Here is a 15538-nt window from a genome sequence, read left to right as displayed (position 1 = left end):
AAAGATTTTATTTATTTATTTGACAGACAGAGATCACGAGTAGACAGAGAGGCAGGCAGAGAAGGGGGAGGGTAGCAGGCTCCCTGCTGAGCAGAGAGCCCAATGTGGGGCTCGATCCCAGGACCCTGGGATCATGACCTGAGCTGAAGACAGAGGCTTTAACCCACTGAGCCACCCAGGCGCTCCCCGGCATATTTATTTTAGACTTAACTAGATAAACCATGCTCCTGGAAGAGGATTTGTTATCTCAATTTCTAATGTTCGGTCTTCAACATTACCCACCCTTCAGATAGGAATATTTCACAGCTTACTAGCAAAGTACTACTATTAAGTATCCTTAATTTGGTACCATTTGACAGTGATAACAGTATTTGAACCATTTAAGTAGGATTTCTAAATTTTAAAACAATTTCTATTGAGATTCTAATGTAGGGAATCTGCAGAGGCTACATAACTATAAAGAATCTGAATGTAATACCTTTATCTTTGGATCTTGACTTACAGAAAACAATACAATCAGGGTCTGTTCATCTGCATTCATTATGAAAAACCTTCAATTTGGCCTGGCATACTTAGGATAATGAGTTTTAATGGGGCTGACGGCAATAATATTCGGAAAGGTGATAGATAGAGAAATACAGGCAGGTACTACAACCTGGGAAGTCTTTGAGCTCCACTTTAGGAAAGGGCACTTAGAACATCAGTGGTCCAATGTTCCAATTCAAGGGCTAAAATGCAGGTTTAAAAAGTCAATTCTAATCCATCTAATCGCAGAGAGGGAGGCAGGAGTCTGAAATAATGTGAATCAGGGCTACCTAATGGTTATTGCTCCAGCTATAAATGGTCCCATCCATGCCAAGAAGAGCTCCTTCCCTGATTTCCCCAAGACTAAGCTCATTCATGAGCACTACAGGTCTCATCCTGAATTACTTAGTTGCATATAATAGAAATGAAATACAGACAATGTCTTGCAAAAATTCTGAATAGTATTTTTACCCCTAAAGCAGTTGAGGGCATTTGAAGTACTTACCATCAGCACTTTATCCATATAGAATTCTCTGCCAGGGCTCCCATCATTGTATTTTGTATCAATGGCAAAACACAAGAATAATACATCCACTACCATTTCGTAAATGGACAGGAAGCAATGAGCGACTAGGAAAGCAAAGAGGCAGACGATGATCAGAGGCAGCACCCAGACTGTGTAATCTTGCTGGTAGTTGAGCAGCATAATCCCAGCCAAGCCTGTGCTGCAGACTATCAGCACCTGAAGCAGAGAGAACAAAGAGCCCATTTAATAGCCACTGTTTGTTCAACATGTGCAGATTTCAAGTTCCCTTCAATATTCTTAAATGATGGTTGCATACATTCATTCCACCTCAAGTTAGGAAGTATATCATTCACACAGACCCACAGACACATACACATCTATATGTGTGCATGCATACACATGCTTTTCACATAAACAAAACATCGTCCTTTAAACGCTCTGGTTTACATGAAAAAAGAGTCATGTTTTCCAAAGATTATGCTTATTCCTTAAAACTTCCCATATATATAGCACCTGTTGCCATTTTTAAAATAAGTGTATACATATTTTAGGAAATGACCATATTAGCACTCAGAAAAAAATTATTGACATTCCGGGGTATTGCTAAGTACTTCTAAGCACTTTTACATATATGAAATAGTATTATACATATGAATCATTAAAAGCTATTCATTAATATTTATAATATCACTATCAATGTTTTATAAACACTTAGTCACATAATTTCATCTTACAGGGGACTTAGAAAATTTGGCCGGGCTCCTACATCTGGAGACTTCTATTGTTTTCTGGTATAAATAATGCTGCAACAAACATCTCTGAGAGTTTTTTCTTTGTTTCATATTTTATTTCACACAGAACACATGGCGAGGGGCACCTGGGTGGCTCAGTGGGTTAAAGCCTCTGCCTTCGGCTCAGGTCATGATCCCAGGGTCCTGGGATAGAGCCCCGCATCGGGCTCTCTGCTCAGCAGGGAGCCTGCTTCCTCCTCTCACTGCCTGCCTCTCTGCCTACTTGTGATCTCTGTCTGTCAAATAAATTAAAAAAAAAAAAAAAAAAAGAACACATGGCGAATTGAATATGATTTGCCACGAAATTTAAATTTAGATTACCTGTGAGGAAAGAGGTTGCCATAAGCATCCATCATAGAAGAATACAAGAAATAGCCAATTTGCTTATTGTCAAGAATGACCTACTCTGATCCTTTCCAGGCAGCACTTGAAATTTCTTGTAGTTCTTTTACTATATTTTAGTTCAGCTTTTCAGTTCCTATAAACGGTTTATGGCAAACATCATCATCCTCATTTTATAGACTGGGAAACGTGCTCAGAGACACTATGCAATCTGCCCAGGGTCACAGAGTAGAAGAGTAGATACCACCTAAATCATGGTCTTACGAGGCCAACTCCAGCATTCTTTGCAGGTAAAAACTCAGCAAATACTTGGATATGGATATAAAGCAGCAATAGGTTATACTGAATCCTAAACACAGTCTTGCTCAGCCCCTTACTTGCCTTACCATCCATTATTAAGTAACAAAGGAAAAGAAAGAGTCCTCTAGAATCATAGCAGTCTTTCCCTGTCCAGTGCTGAGAACAGGCAGACTGAGAATTAATTCTCTTGCCTTTTCCCTACTATTTATCCACACCAAAGCATCTCTCCTTCTCCATTATTTTAGCCAAGAGTTATAATGCATTAGACGAAATATTGGTTAGGCTATAAGTTGACCCTTCTTGGATGATTTTAGGGAACAAATCTGGGTCTGCCCCAAATTTTGAAGACCCTTCACCATTTTTTGGTGGCAAACATTCAGGAATCCTCTCTTACCATTACTTTCTGGGGTGACTTCTATAGATAACTAATTATATCCATTTTCTTTCACTCTTTTTGGTTTTAGGATGAAATCACTGTTTTTGATATCTCTTCTTCAAATTTTTGATATCCACCCTATAGAAGGACTTAGGTTCTTTATGCTCTCATTAGACCACTTAAAGTTAAAGCCACATTTGAAATGTTAAAGTCAATTATAGGGAGAAGATGTGGCTCAGAGAAACCAAACCAATGTTGAGATAAAAGCTGTTGAGGTAGAAGGATGGATACTGTCACTTTAGAAACAACTTCAAGAATTTATGATATTTAGGGGCGCCTGGGTGGCTCAGTGGGTTAAGGCCTCTGCCTTCGGCTCAGGTCATGATCCCAGGGTCCTGGGATCGAGCCCCACATCGGGCTCTCTGCTCCGTGGGGAGCCTGCTTTCTCCTCTCTCTCTCTGCCTGCCTCTCTGCCTACTTGTCATCTCTGTCTGTCAAATAAATAAAATCTTAAAAGAAAAAAAAAAGAATGCATGATATTTAGCCGAAAAGGTCAGAGAAGTGTAATAATTGCTTCCAAATATAATGAAAGGGTGTCATTCATTTATTCAAGCAGAGGATACATTAATGGCTCTCAAACGATTAGGGGTCTAGGTTATCACTTGGGGAGTTCGAGAATAACACAGATTCCTGGGCCCTACCCCCAGAGTCCAGTTGGTTGGATCTAAGATGAAACCCAGCAATATTTATTTAAAAAGTACCTCAGGTCATTCTGATAAAGTCCCAGCCTATAAGAAGTATTGGTCTGTATCAATGGTCTCCATAGTGGGATATACATCCTCAAGGAGTATTGAAGGGGATCACCTAGGACTTCAAATTGTATTTCTCATTTATTGAAATTTTCTTTTGTACTATGCTTTATAATACATATTATTAAAAGCTGTACATATATTAATAAATGTAAATATATTAGGAGGTGTGCTCAAATTTTTTTTTTCTAATAAGACACCTGATTTTAAAAGTTTAGACTCTCCTGTTCTACAGGATACATTATTGGTGATACAACAGAAGAGTCATACACAGGCCAGGATGTGAGAAGCAGGAAGGAAAAGGTGCTAGTTTTGGAATCAGAAAGACATAAATTTGAATGGCACAGAGTTAATATTTCCTAGTTTGTCACTCCAAGCAAGTTCAAATTCAGGCTTTCTGAGTCTGTTTTTCTGCCTTTAAAAGAGACCTAAGAGTACACGCATCCCGTAATTGTTAAAATAAGCATTCTGAAAGCATATAACACAGGGCTTAGCAATCTTTTTTGTTTGTTTCTTCCTTTGACTTCCACCATAAATCTTGCCTTATGATGCCCTTTCCACACAGAACTCAAGTTTTGAAAGATTTTGTTTACCAGTAAAATAGCACCTATTTAAGTAATAATTCATATTCTCATTTTTTATTAATCAATGTCAAATAAACTGCCAATAATTAATGTTAGAAGTAGTATTATCAAACAATGATGAAATAATTTCACACAGAAGTGGAGAAACAGATTTTATAGGTGTTTTTATATAGTTTTATTGGGCAAATATGCATTATCTATAGGAGCTGAAAATGTTTAAATAGCTTGTAGATCTCTATTCTTACCTGGGAGGACCCTATAGGCAGTGATCACAGGTCAAAAGCCACTAAATTAGAGGAGCTAAGATCCCTTCCAAATCTAATTCCATTCCATGAAATCACTTAGGTTCCACAGAAATGGAACCCAGGGTGTTGTCTTTTGTTTTCTTTTAAATTCAGGGTTTTACAAATTAAATGTTAAATTTTGAGACAATTTTGAATTCACATATAGTTGTAAGAAATAACACAGAATGATTCCATAAACCCTTTACCCAGTTCCCTTCAATGGTAACATCTTGTATATAGTATAATACTACAACCACAGTATTGACATTGACATAGTCAAGATACAGAACATTTCCACCATCACAAGGATCCTTCACTTTAACCTTTTATAACTACTCCTACTCCTCCCCCAAACCCGTCTCTCACTGGGTGACCACAAATCTATTCCCAATTTCCATAATTTTTCATTTCAAAAATGTTATATAATCAGTTCAAGTCCCAAGCTGGGTGTAGCGCTTACTTAACTTAAAAAAAAGGTATATAAGAATGTTACATAAATGGAAACATACAGTAGTTACTTTTCTGGGATTGGTGTTTTCCACTCAGCACAATCACCTCATGATTAATCCAAGTTGTATATTATGAATAGTTTGTTCCTGACACTTTTATTTTAATTTTTAAAAATGATTTTATTTATTTGAGCGAGGGTGAGCAAGAGATACGGAGAAAGAGTGCACAAGCAGGGGGAAGGGTAGAGGGAGAGAGGGGATAAGCAGGCTCCCAACTGAGCAGAAGACTGATGAAGGGCTCGATCCCAGGACCCTGGGATAATGACCTGAGCCAAACAGCAGAAACTTAACAGACTGAGCCACACAGGTGCCTCTGTCTTTCCCCAGAGAAATTGGGGATTTCTGATATCCCCACTTGAACTATCTGCTGATCTCGGATTTCTTATTTCCCCACTTGAACTATCTGCTCAGAAACTATTTCTGCATACTAGCAACCACTTTTAGAAAGAAATGCTTTCAAAAGATTTACTGTATTCTGTGATCAGAACTATATTTTTTTTAAAAGAAAACTAAAGAATGTTTATCTCAGTATGTTGGAAACCCAGACTTTATTCCCCTCTCATTTTTTTTTTCTTTTTGGGTATCTGGATTAAAAAAAGTTTATCTTTCATGGCTTTAAAAGTAATTTTTTTACAGTGTTATAAATTTTATATTATTCAAATGTAAATGTTCCTGGAAAGCAACTTGGTAATGGATATCAAGAAACCTATTATGTACTCTGACTCATTAATTCTATTTCTAGGATTCTGGACTCAGGACATAAGGATTGATGCAGGCAAGGATTTGTATACAAAAGTTTCTCCGTATCATACTTTACGTTAGTAAAATGAGAATAGTTTAACTATAAAAAATTGGAGGTTTAGTTAAATAAACAATACAATTGTATAACCATGTTTAAAACATTTTTAATAAAATAGGAAATGCTCATAACATAAAGTGAAAAAAGGGATATAAAACTGCTTTTTCTACTAGATTTTAAATTTTCTTTATTGACTAGTATATCACCAGCATCCAGAAAAGTTCCTAGCATATTACTAGTGGGCACCCCAGGATATTTGTGGAATGAAAAAAATGATAAAACCAAAGAAAAAATTTTGATATAGGCTGCTCAAAAACTCAAAGTCAATTTTAAAACGCTGTATTTTATCACCTCTATATTTCTCCATTATGAGAAATGCGTATTTCATATGGAGAAGTTATTTCATTATGGTAAAGCAGGGGAAGGGGTTTGGAATCACTCGTATTTTCAATATCCAAAGATAATTATTAACATTTTGAGATAGTAATTCTTTCTCATATGTACATCCTTAAACAGTACTTAACAGTGATAGTCAAGTCAGTCTTTTCACTTGTCATATTATATGTAAAGATCACATTATAAACTTTTAATAAAAACATGGTCTAACAAAAGGTGAATAACAGTTTGCTATTATTTCTAACCACTTCTCTATTGGTAGGCAGTAGATTGTTTGTGATTGTTGTATTTTTCTGTATTCAGGATTATATCTAGCAGTGGTTTACCATAAACAGAATTACTGAATCAAAAGACTTAAAAAAAAAAAAAAAGTCCAAGGGCAAACTTAAGGTTAGCACATAGTGACTGCAAACTGAGAAGTCAGACAGATGTAAGTTTGAACTCCAGCTCTGCCACATTCTAGTCCTTTAAATTTGGGCAACCTATCTGGTTCTCTAAACTTGAGTTTCCTCTGCTACAAAATGAAGGTAACAGTAGCGGCTCACATTCTAGGAGAGGACGAATAACACTTCCCATAAAGTATATTCCTCAATTACCTAATACGGAGCAAGTATCTCCATCAGTTTACTAAAATCACCATCATGATCAAACGCTGCCCCTGAGTATAACTTTCTGTTATTTCTCTATATGGCTTCTCTTCTATTTTAACTGCTCTGTGTACATATGTTCGTATTTTAAACTGCCTCATATCCTTCTTAGTAGTGGGGATAAATTATAAATATGTAAAACATAAAATAGACAAAAAATCTGAAGGCTTCCTAAATTAGTCATATAGCATATAAATAATAGCAATAGTTAGTAAGAGTGTCAAACACTATACTCAGTCCTTAACATGGACTGACTCATTCAATCCTTACTATAAAACATTTCCTGTTGTAAAAACATGACAAGAACAAATCCAACAGTGTTAAGTTTAATTATAGATTTTCAAAACAACTGCACGGTTTTATAATTCTTTTTAGATGACAGCTGTCTGAGAACTTGACAACACACCATTGGTATCTTGGTCTCTCTACACCAAGTATTTTTTCCTTTTTAAAAACATTTTCAAAACACAGTGGCTGGAGGAACCTAAGTGTTCAGTAGTAAAAGAGTGTCTAAGAATAGCATTTGATAAAATACTGCCCATCATGATCATGAATTCTTATGAAGATTATCAAAGCAATAGGAGAACTGGATACAATGTAATATAAAGTGCAAAGGGCAGAACAAATTGGCAAGTATGCTATGATTGTTATACTATAGAAATATAAGCCTATGAAAAAACACTGGGAGGGAATATATAAAAATGATGTTATTAGGTTATAGGGATGTCAGCTCAATTTTTCAAAATTTCTGAGTATTTTATGGTTTGAACTACAGATACACAGAAATCCAACTATAATGTTATTTATTATTCTGCAGATTTTAATAGTATAGAAAAATTACCTCTTTTCAGACACTTTAAGGACAGGTAAGTCTCATTCCCACACAGCTCTGTTTTAAAGGCATTTACATACAGTAACAATGACAGCCAACATTCATCGAGAACTTACAATGTGTTAGGCACTGTCTTAGGTACACTACATGTATTAGCCAATCTACTCCTCACAACCCTAGGGGTTTGGCTCTATTATTATCCCACTTCCATAGATGAACAAACTGAGACACAGAATGGTTATGTACCTGCTTCAGGTCACAAAGTGAGAGAGCCAGGATTTAAATCCAGGCAGTCAGGCTCCAGATACAGCACCTCTAACCACTAAGCAGACTATTCCTGAATTCTGTACCGATCAAAGTATGTAAGGAGAAACATGGACATATTACTTGACTGCTGTCTCGGTTTTCCTGTCTGTAAAGTGAGGATAATAACAGAACTTCCTTCACAAATTTCTTGTTAGGATTAAATGAGCACCATACATGTAAAGTACTTAGAAGAGTGCCTGACATAAATTAAGGGTTTTATAAGTGCTTCTTTTATATTACATATATTACTTTAAGTTTTTTGGTGGGCTAGATATTTTTCAAATGAAAAAGCAAATACATATATATGCAAAAATTCACTGTATGTCTCAGGTAACCGATTTGGTCTTACCTTGCCTAGGAACAACATGAAATCCCCCACTGTGTTGATGGCAGCCACCCGTAAAGCATTCTCCACAAGAATGACAAAGGCATCCTTCGCGGAGGTGCAGAAGTTAGTGCTGTTGATAGCTGTGGCCGTGTATGCATTCTGCACAAAAGCAAAAAACAGTATTTTCATCAGTAAATGTAATTTTACTTTGTTAAGATATAAACTAAATACAGTTAAGGCACAGCTTGTGAAACAGTTCCCAGTTAAACCCATGGCTCTGGTAAGGTACAGGTTAAAACTCAGCACAAGGAATATTAGACATAAAAAAAAAAAAACCCAATATGGTAAAAAGAGCTTTTTAGTTGGCTTATTTCAGTCTTTTTAAAACACTGATATTTATTAAGGCACACAACCTTTCCAACATCCATTAACTTCTTCCCCGTCTTAGTAAATCAAACATAATTTAACCTTTCCTAGATGTCTCAGGTACATCACTGTGAATATCAGGGATGCATTATTACCATTTCAGTGATGCTTTAAAAGCCACACAAATAGATAAAAGGCATAAGGATGCGTGCTGTTTTATCTGGAACACCTACCATCTCCCCTTGGTGCTTTCGTCTGTGCTGCCACTTCTCACAATTTTTGTAGTAGACAGCTGTTTGCTGCCCACTATACCCCTCCCTCCTGGGAGCAGGGCCCCAAGTCCCCTTTGAGAAAAGCATCCTTCCCCTTTCTCTTAGAGTCTGAGTGGGGGACACTACCTCTAGCTCTGGGGGCAGGCCCTGATTGAGGTAAGCCAATCAGCACGCTCTACCCAACTCCACAACGCCGGGTTCAGGGACTGGGACATAAACTAATAGAGCCAATGAAAGCCAAAGATGTTCCCTGGGGCTTCTGGGGAAAAAGAAGTCTCCTTCTTCCATAAGAGCTCCTGACAAAGCAGGTCTCTCATTTTCCTGGAGAGCGAGGTGGGAAGGTATGAACTGCCAGGGCTCTTTGGCCAACATAATGGGAAGAGCCTGAAGCTGCCGGAGGTTACAACATGAAAGGGTGGGCAAGGCTACCATCGCGGAAGCAAGAGCAGAGAGAAACCAGGGACTCGTACTGGTGACAATGTTTGCACGATTAGGAACCAGCCACATTTATTAGCCTAAGAAGCTAATAAATTGCTAAGAATCTCTCTTCTCTCCCCCTCCCCCTTTCTCACTTTCTCTTTTTTAGGCCAGATGGAGCTGGCTTTCTGTCCCTTGTCGTACTGAGTCCCAGCTGACACACTTTTATTCAATTATACCTGCTTCTGCTGCTCCGTGTCCTCTCTGACCCTCTGTCACAGACTGATTTTTTTCCCCTTTGTACAGTGCATTCTAGAATAGGATTGACATTTTCTGGGAAACGTGAATACATGCTAGAACATCAAATACATCTGAGTCATAGGAAGGGAAAGTATGTAGGCTTTGTGGCTAAAACTTATAATCCCGAGGAATTTTTGGTTTAGTGTGGACTTAAATTGTTGGTGAGTCCAAAATGTTCAAGTTGTTGGAAAACTGCTGCACATGAAGGGCTTACTTTACATTGTGTTGTCTGTGAAATTTTGTTTTCTTTTTATTATTATTTATTTATTTAAAAGATTTTATTTATTTATTTGCTAGACAGAGAGGTCACAAGTAGGCAGAGAGGCAGGCAGAGAGAGTGGGAAGAAGGCTCCCTGCTGAGCAAAGAGCCCAATGCGAGGCTCGATCGCAGGACTATGGGATCATGACCTGAGCCAAAGGCAGAGGCTTAACCCATTGAGTCACCCAGGCACCCGTTTTCTTTTTTTTAAAGAATTTATTTATTTATTAGAGAGAGAGAGAGCAGGAGCAAGGGGAGGGGCAGAGGCATCATGTTACATCAGTTTCAGCTACACAATACAGAGACTCCACAACTCTGTAAGTGATGCTCTGCTCACAAGTGTGGCTACCGTCTGCCACCACACAGTATTACAACACTACTGACTATTTTCCCTATGCTGTACTTCTCATCTCCATGACTTTTTCATTCTGTAACTGGAGGCCTGTATTTCCCACTCCCATTTAAACACTGAGCTTGGGAGATACAGTCTTTATCTTATGAATGTTCCTCTTGTATGCTTGTTAGTTAATAGGAATTTGGTATGAAGATAAAGTTTGAGTCACCAAAAATTCGTGGTCATTACACAATTAAATTCATTGATTAAAAATACAGAATATTTTAGGGCCAAGGAAAGAAGACTACACTGAGTAGGACACTAATTTTTCACCAAGGGAGCAGTATATAATGATGCTCTTTGAGAAAGACAGTATGATTTTGCTATATATAACTCCACTAAACAAATTGGGGTAATTTATTATCGGAACATACTACTTCATTATGTTCGCGGTTCTTTTTATCTCAAAAGCTAACATATAGAGTCTTTTAAAGAAATGATACTATTAAATTGTTCCGGTAGCAATAATTTGCTGCTTGCTCTCATATATTGTCATCAGCCAGTGTTTCTTATCAGTTCAAAGACAGCAGGCACCAAAGAGTTAACCACCTAACTGCAGTGGTCTACATTTCTTCACCTATAAAGCGTCTTTTCAAATATTTTGCCAAATGCCTCAATGACATCAAAATAAACTATGCTTTTGATCTTACGTAATTTTAACTCTGCTGAAAGATGATGGAGAAGAACTTCTCTGCCTGATCTATTCTCAAAGAACCAATACCAGTCAGTTCCCTCCATACTCAAAACAAACAAAAACAACAAAAAGCGCATGTTCATTTGCTTACATGGCGTTTATGGCTGTTTTCATGCTACAATGGCAGACCTGAGCAACTGTGACAGAGTCTATATGGCCACAAAGCCCAAAATATTTACTATCTGTTCCTTGACAGATCCCTGTTCTCAAGTACTGTCCAGGATCAATATCACCCTTGTCTACAGCCTACGGAACCCATCTTCCTATCCCTTCAATCTTCTAGTACCTTTCTCTACAACTTCAAAGTCTTCCAGCATCTTCCACTAAAATTCTTCAGTTCAGCGACAGACAGATGTCTGTAATGATTTGAAATAGAACATCCCATAAGGAAAATACCTTACTTCCCCTATTCTTTTTTTTTTTAATTAAAAGATTTTATTTATCAGATAGAGATCACAAGTAGGCAGACAGGCAGGCAGAGAGGGAGAGAGGAAGGGAAGCAGGCTTGCTGCCGAGCAGAGAGCCCGACGCGGGGCTCGATCCCAGGACCCCGAGATCACGACCCGAGCCGAAGGCAGAGGCCTTAACCCACTGAGCCACCCAGGCGCCCCTACTTCCCCTATTCTAAGACTAGTCAAGAGACTAATGTCAGTTACTTAATAATAGGTTTTCAGGGGAAGATACCCTGCCATATTAACTATATATTGATTATGAGATGCTTTCTGAAGTTAAAAAAAAAGCATTCTGATATCTAGAATCAAAGATATTGGGTAACCCATTTAAATCAAAAAGGTACTGTCTTAAATTTCACCTCCTCAATGAGGATCAACGACTCACTCTTAACTATGCTATTCTCCCTTTTCCAGTTTGAAAAGGATCTTCTTTGAAAGAGACAGAAGCAAGAGAGGATCCACATACCTCCAATCTCTCTCCTCTAGCATCAGACCAGCTGACTCAGAGAAGGCCTAACATCTTCAAACTAAGCCATTAAAGCTTTTCTGTTTTTCAATAATTTCAGAAGAAATTATTATTCCTCCTCTCCTGCTTCCTTCTTCTCTCCCCATGCTGCCCCACACATCCCATCGACATTTAGAGCAGAAGCCTATTTATTTGTGGACATGGAAGGAGGCAGCAACAATTTTTCTCTACTCCCAAGTTCCAGGGCTGGATATGCTCACAGAAATTTAGCTTTCTTGGCAATATTCCTACAGATCTGTGCAACTCCTTTGTATTCAACCTAACCGAAAAAAGTTAAGTGGTATTTCGTAAGCTCTTTCTCCCACTCCCAAGGTAGAAAGATGAGCTGCATGTGACACACACAGGTCAGGATGACCTCTTCAGGAGGAAAATTGTGCTACAGATCACAGCAGGCCAGTGAAAATTTCCTTCTACTTCTATACCTCCTAGTCTGAAAGGATTCACGCTAAGGTGCGCAAGAAATTCCGAGTTCTTTGTGCCTTTCCCTATTAGTGGTCTTTGAACTTTCTGCTTAACTACTTGGTTGAGATTTTCCCAGCCCACCTCCTTTCTCACACAGCCTTCCTGATCCTGAGTAAACCGCCTACAGAGAGGCATCAATGATTAACATTTAGCGAGTGCTCAAAATGTACGCAGGCAGAATGGAGGCCTTAAGGCTATATAACTCCCAGAAGCAAGATAAAGGTGATCATCCTCCAGGAAGCGTTTTAAAAGGATGACTGTTAGGCCCAAGTGGTCCCTGGTAACATCTGTGTGTGACAGGATGAGGTGAAAAAGTCCTGGTCACATAAAGAAAATGTTGGGGTAGAAGGTCACAACGTAGATAACCCAGGTCTGCTTGGCCACATGTCCCAGAATATATCTACATTTCTATACCTTTCCTTTCTTCACTTACAGACTTAAAAATTCTCTTTAAATTTAAAATCTTTAGGGGGCGCCTGGGTGACTCAGTTGGTTAAGCAGCTGTCTTCGGCTCAGGTCATGATCCCGGAGTCCTGGGATCGAGTCCCGCATCCGGCGCCCAGGTCCACAGGGAGTCTGCTTCTCCCACTGACCCTCTCCTCTCTCATGCTCTCTCTCACTGTCTCTCTCTCAAATAAATAAACAAAATCTTTTAAAAGAAAGATAAAATTTAAGATCTTTAGATAATAATAGGAGAGAGCTAGGCAACAATGGTAGGTAAAGGGAACGGATATGTAGCACTCTATGTGTGGATTGGTATGAATTAAATAAGGGAAAAGGTAATTAAAATTATCCCTTTCTTGTTTTGAGTGAGGAATGGAGGGGGAAAAAAGTCCCACCAACACCATCCATTTCATTCAGTTTGGTTCCAAATTCTTAGACTTTTTAAGAGATAAAAGAATTAAAAATATGTTGCAAATCTTAAACTGATTGTCTTTATTTTTTATTTCTTTTTAAAGATTTTATTTATTTATTTGACAAACAGGGATCACAAGTAGGCAGAGAGGCAGGCAGAGAGAGAGAGGGGGAAGCAGGCTCCCTGCGGTGCAGAGAGCTCGAGGTAGGGCTCGATCCCAGGACCCTGAGACCATTACCTGAGCCAAAGGCAGAGGCTTAACCCACTGAGCCACCCAGGCGCCCCAAAATTGATTGTCTTTAAAACCATCACTTGTTTTAGTTTATAGCAGGAAACATGAAAATTTGAGATGTTTGCATATTCTCTATAATAATCTATACTCTAGTCTTCTTTATGTTGCACAAAATGGGTATATATTAATATGGAAAACAGGGTGATATCCTGGCAAGAACTACACAAACTTAGATTTTAAAACTTCCTCCATCTCTAGGTAAGATGGTCTGCGACAAGATGCTAGTCTCCACTCTCTGCAAAGGAAATGAGCCTTTCTTATAGAGTTGTAGAGAAAGTGATAATGTAGATTAAGTGCTTAGTATGGTATCAGGTAGCAGGTGCTCAAAAAATATTCTTTGCAATTCCCACTCATACTTATGTCAAGAAGAGCTTTACAATCTTAAAAGCTTGGCAGCCAGAAAGCAGATCCCCTCCAGTATTAAACTCCACTATCTCCAAATGGTGTCGAAGAAAACGAAGGCCCGAGTAATGCCCACAAGAAACAGATTCTAGACAGCCTCTCCACCTAAACTGAATTCTGTTAGATGAGATGTACAATCACCTTCCTGACACATTAAGATAAGCACTGGCAAAAACAAAGAGCAGTTTATAGTTCACTCTGTTTATGTGCAAAACTCTAACACCTATGCTATAAATAATTAATGCCTTATTTTGAAAACCCAAAGGTCATTTTTGAAGCCAGCTGTCTTTTCCATGCATTATGGCACCGGACTATGTATGGGGCTTCCAAATTTCATACTGAGCTCCAAAACAACTCTGGGTTAGTCTACCTCCGTACCAACACTCCTCTACTATTATCCTTTAAGTACTGGCAACCAACTGGTGGCCCATGGTCAAGTGACACTGTATGGCCTGAAGACCTTATCTGCTCTGGCTCACTCAGATATTTTTTTTTTAATTAGCTGTCAACATTTTAATAGCAGGAGATAAAATGCAAACATCCAGAATTCTGGCTTCGCTTGAAAAACTGGAAGAGTTAGAAACTGTCTATAAATTCTCATATGGCAAGTGTATACCTGGGCTAAGAAGTGACTGTCTTCTTTGATTTGAATATGAACTCCCCAGCTTGGCAGTCTCTACCACTCTCTGCTGCCTTGGACCCTGTCTGCTGCTCTCATTTGCATGAGTAACATAATACACCTCAACTGGCCCAGCAGGGGTCTGCCCTGTCCAGCTCTGCTCGAGGCTTTTGACTTCAAAGCTGCATACCAATCTCAGGAGTGACAGCAAAAGAAAGGATGGGAGGAAAACAATGCAACAGGCATTAACTAATCATTAACCATTTCCAAAGAGTAGACAGAACAGATCTCCGAATGGGAGACTCCATATGTAAAATGTGAGCCACAGTGCCTGGCACATGGTAAGTGCTTGATAAATATTAGTGGGCATAATAACTAGTATTATTATTTCACTGTACTCTATTGGACACTCCAAGGATAATTCCAGAATGTAAACAGGTGATGAGATAAGAAATTTTTGAAAATTAGGAAGGAGGGATGCCTGCATGGCTCAGATGGTTAGGTGTCTGCCCCTGGAGTCCTGGGATGGAGCCTGGCACTGGGGTCCCTGCCCAGCGGGGAGTCTGCTTCTCCCTCTTGCTCCTCCCTCGGTTCCTGCTCTCTCTCTCTCAAATTAATAAACTATTTTTTAAAAATGTAAAAGAAACTAACAATGAACAGTACTACAGAATAAGAGTCGTCATTACAGAGGACTTGCTGTGTCCAGCCACATGCTTGGGGTACTACAGATATCATCTCTGCATCCTCATGGTCATGGGCACTATAGATGCTATTATTATCCCCATTTTCCAGATGACGTGTATAGACTGATAAGATAGTCTGTAAGTAATGTTTACTGCACTGAAGTAAAGTCTTAGAAACTTTTTCTCGAAG

General features: G+C 38.6%; 1 protein-coding gene across 5 annotated transcripts in view; it reads right to left on the bottom strand.

The window, feature by feature from the left end:
* The window catches only part of SLC44A1 (solute carrier family 44 member 1), a gene marked incomplete at its 3' end in the record, with an annotated part of 195687 nt that overhangs the window by 50402 nt on the left and 129747 nt on the right, over positions 1-15538 (bottom strand). For 3 of the 5 annotated variants that reach the window (XM_080819764.1, XM_080819763.1, XM_080819762.1), the window contains exons 13-14: positions 8376-8513; positions 1031-1267 (exon numbers count right to left, since the gene is read on the bottom strand). In XM_080819764.1, coding sequence (XP_080675890.1) covers positions 1031-1267; positions 8376-8513 — 375 coding nt within the window. The remainder of the gene's footprint in view (positions 1-1030; positions 1268-8375; positions 8514-15538) is intronic. The other 2 variants (XR_013967751.1, XR_013967752.1) reach the window with 1 other exon arrangement.

Source organism: Martes martes (genome assembly GCF_963455335.1).
Source record: "Martes martes genome assembly, chromosome: 12".
In the NCBI taxonomy this organism is placed as follows: domain Eukaryota; kingdom Metazoa; phylum Chordata; class Mammalia; order Carnivora; family Mustelidae; genus Martes; species Martes martes.
The sequence above is the reverse complement of the archived record's forward strand: the minus strand, read 5'-3'. Positions and strand labels throughout refer to the sequence as shown.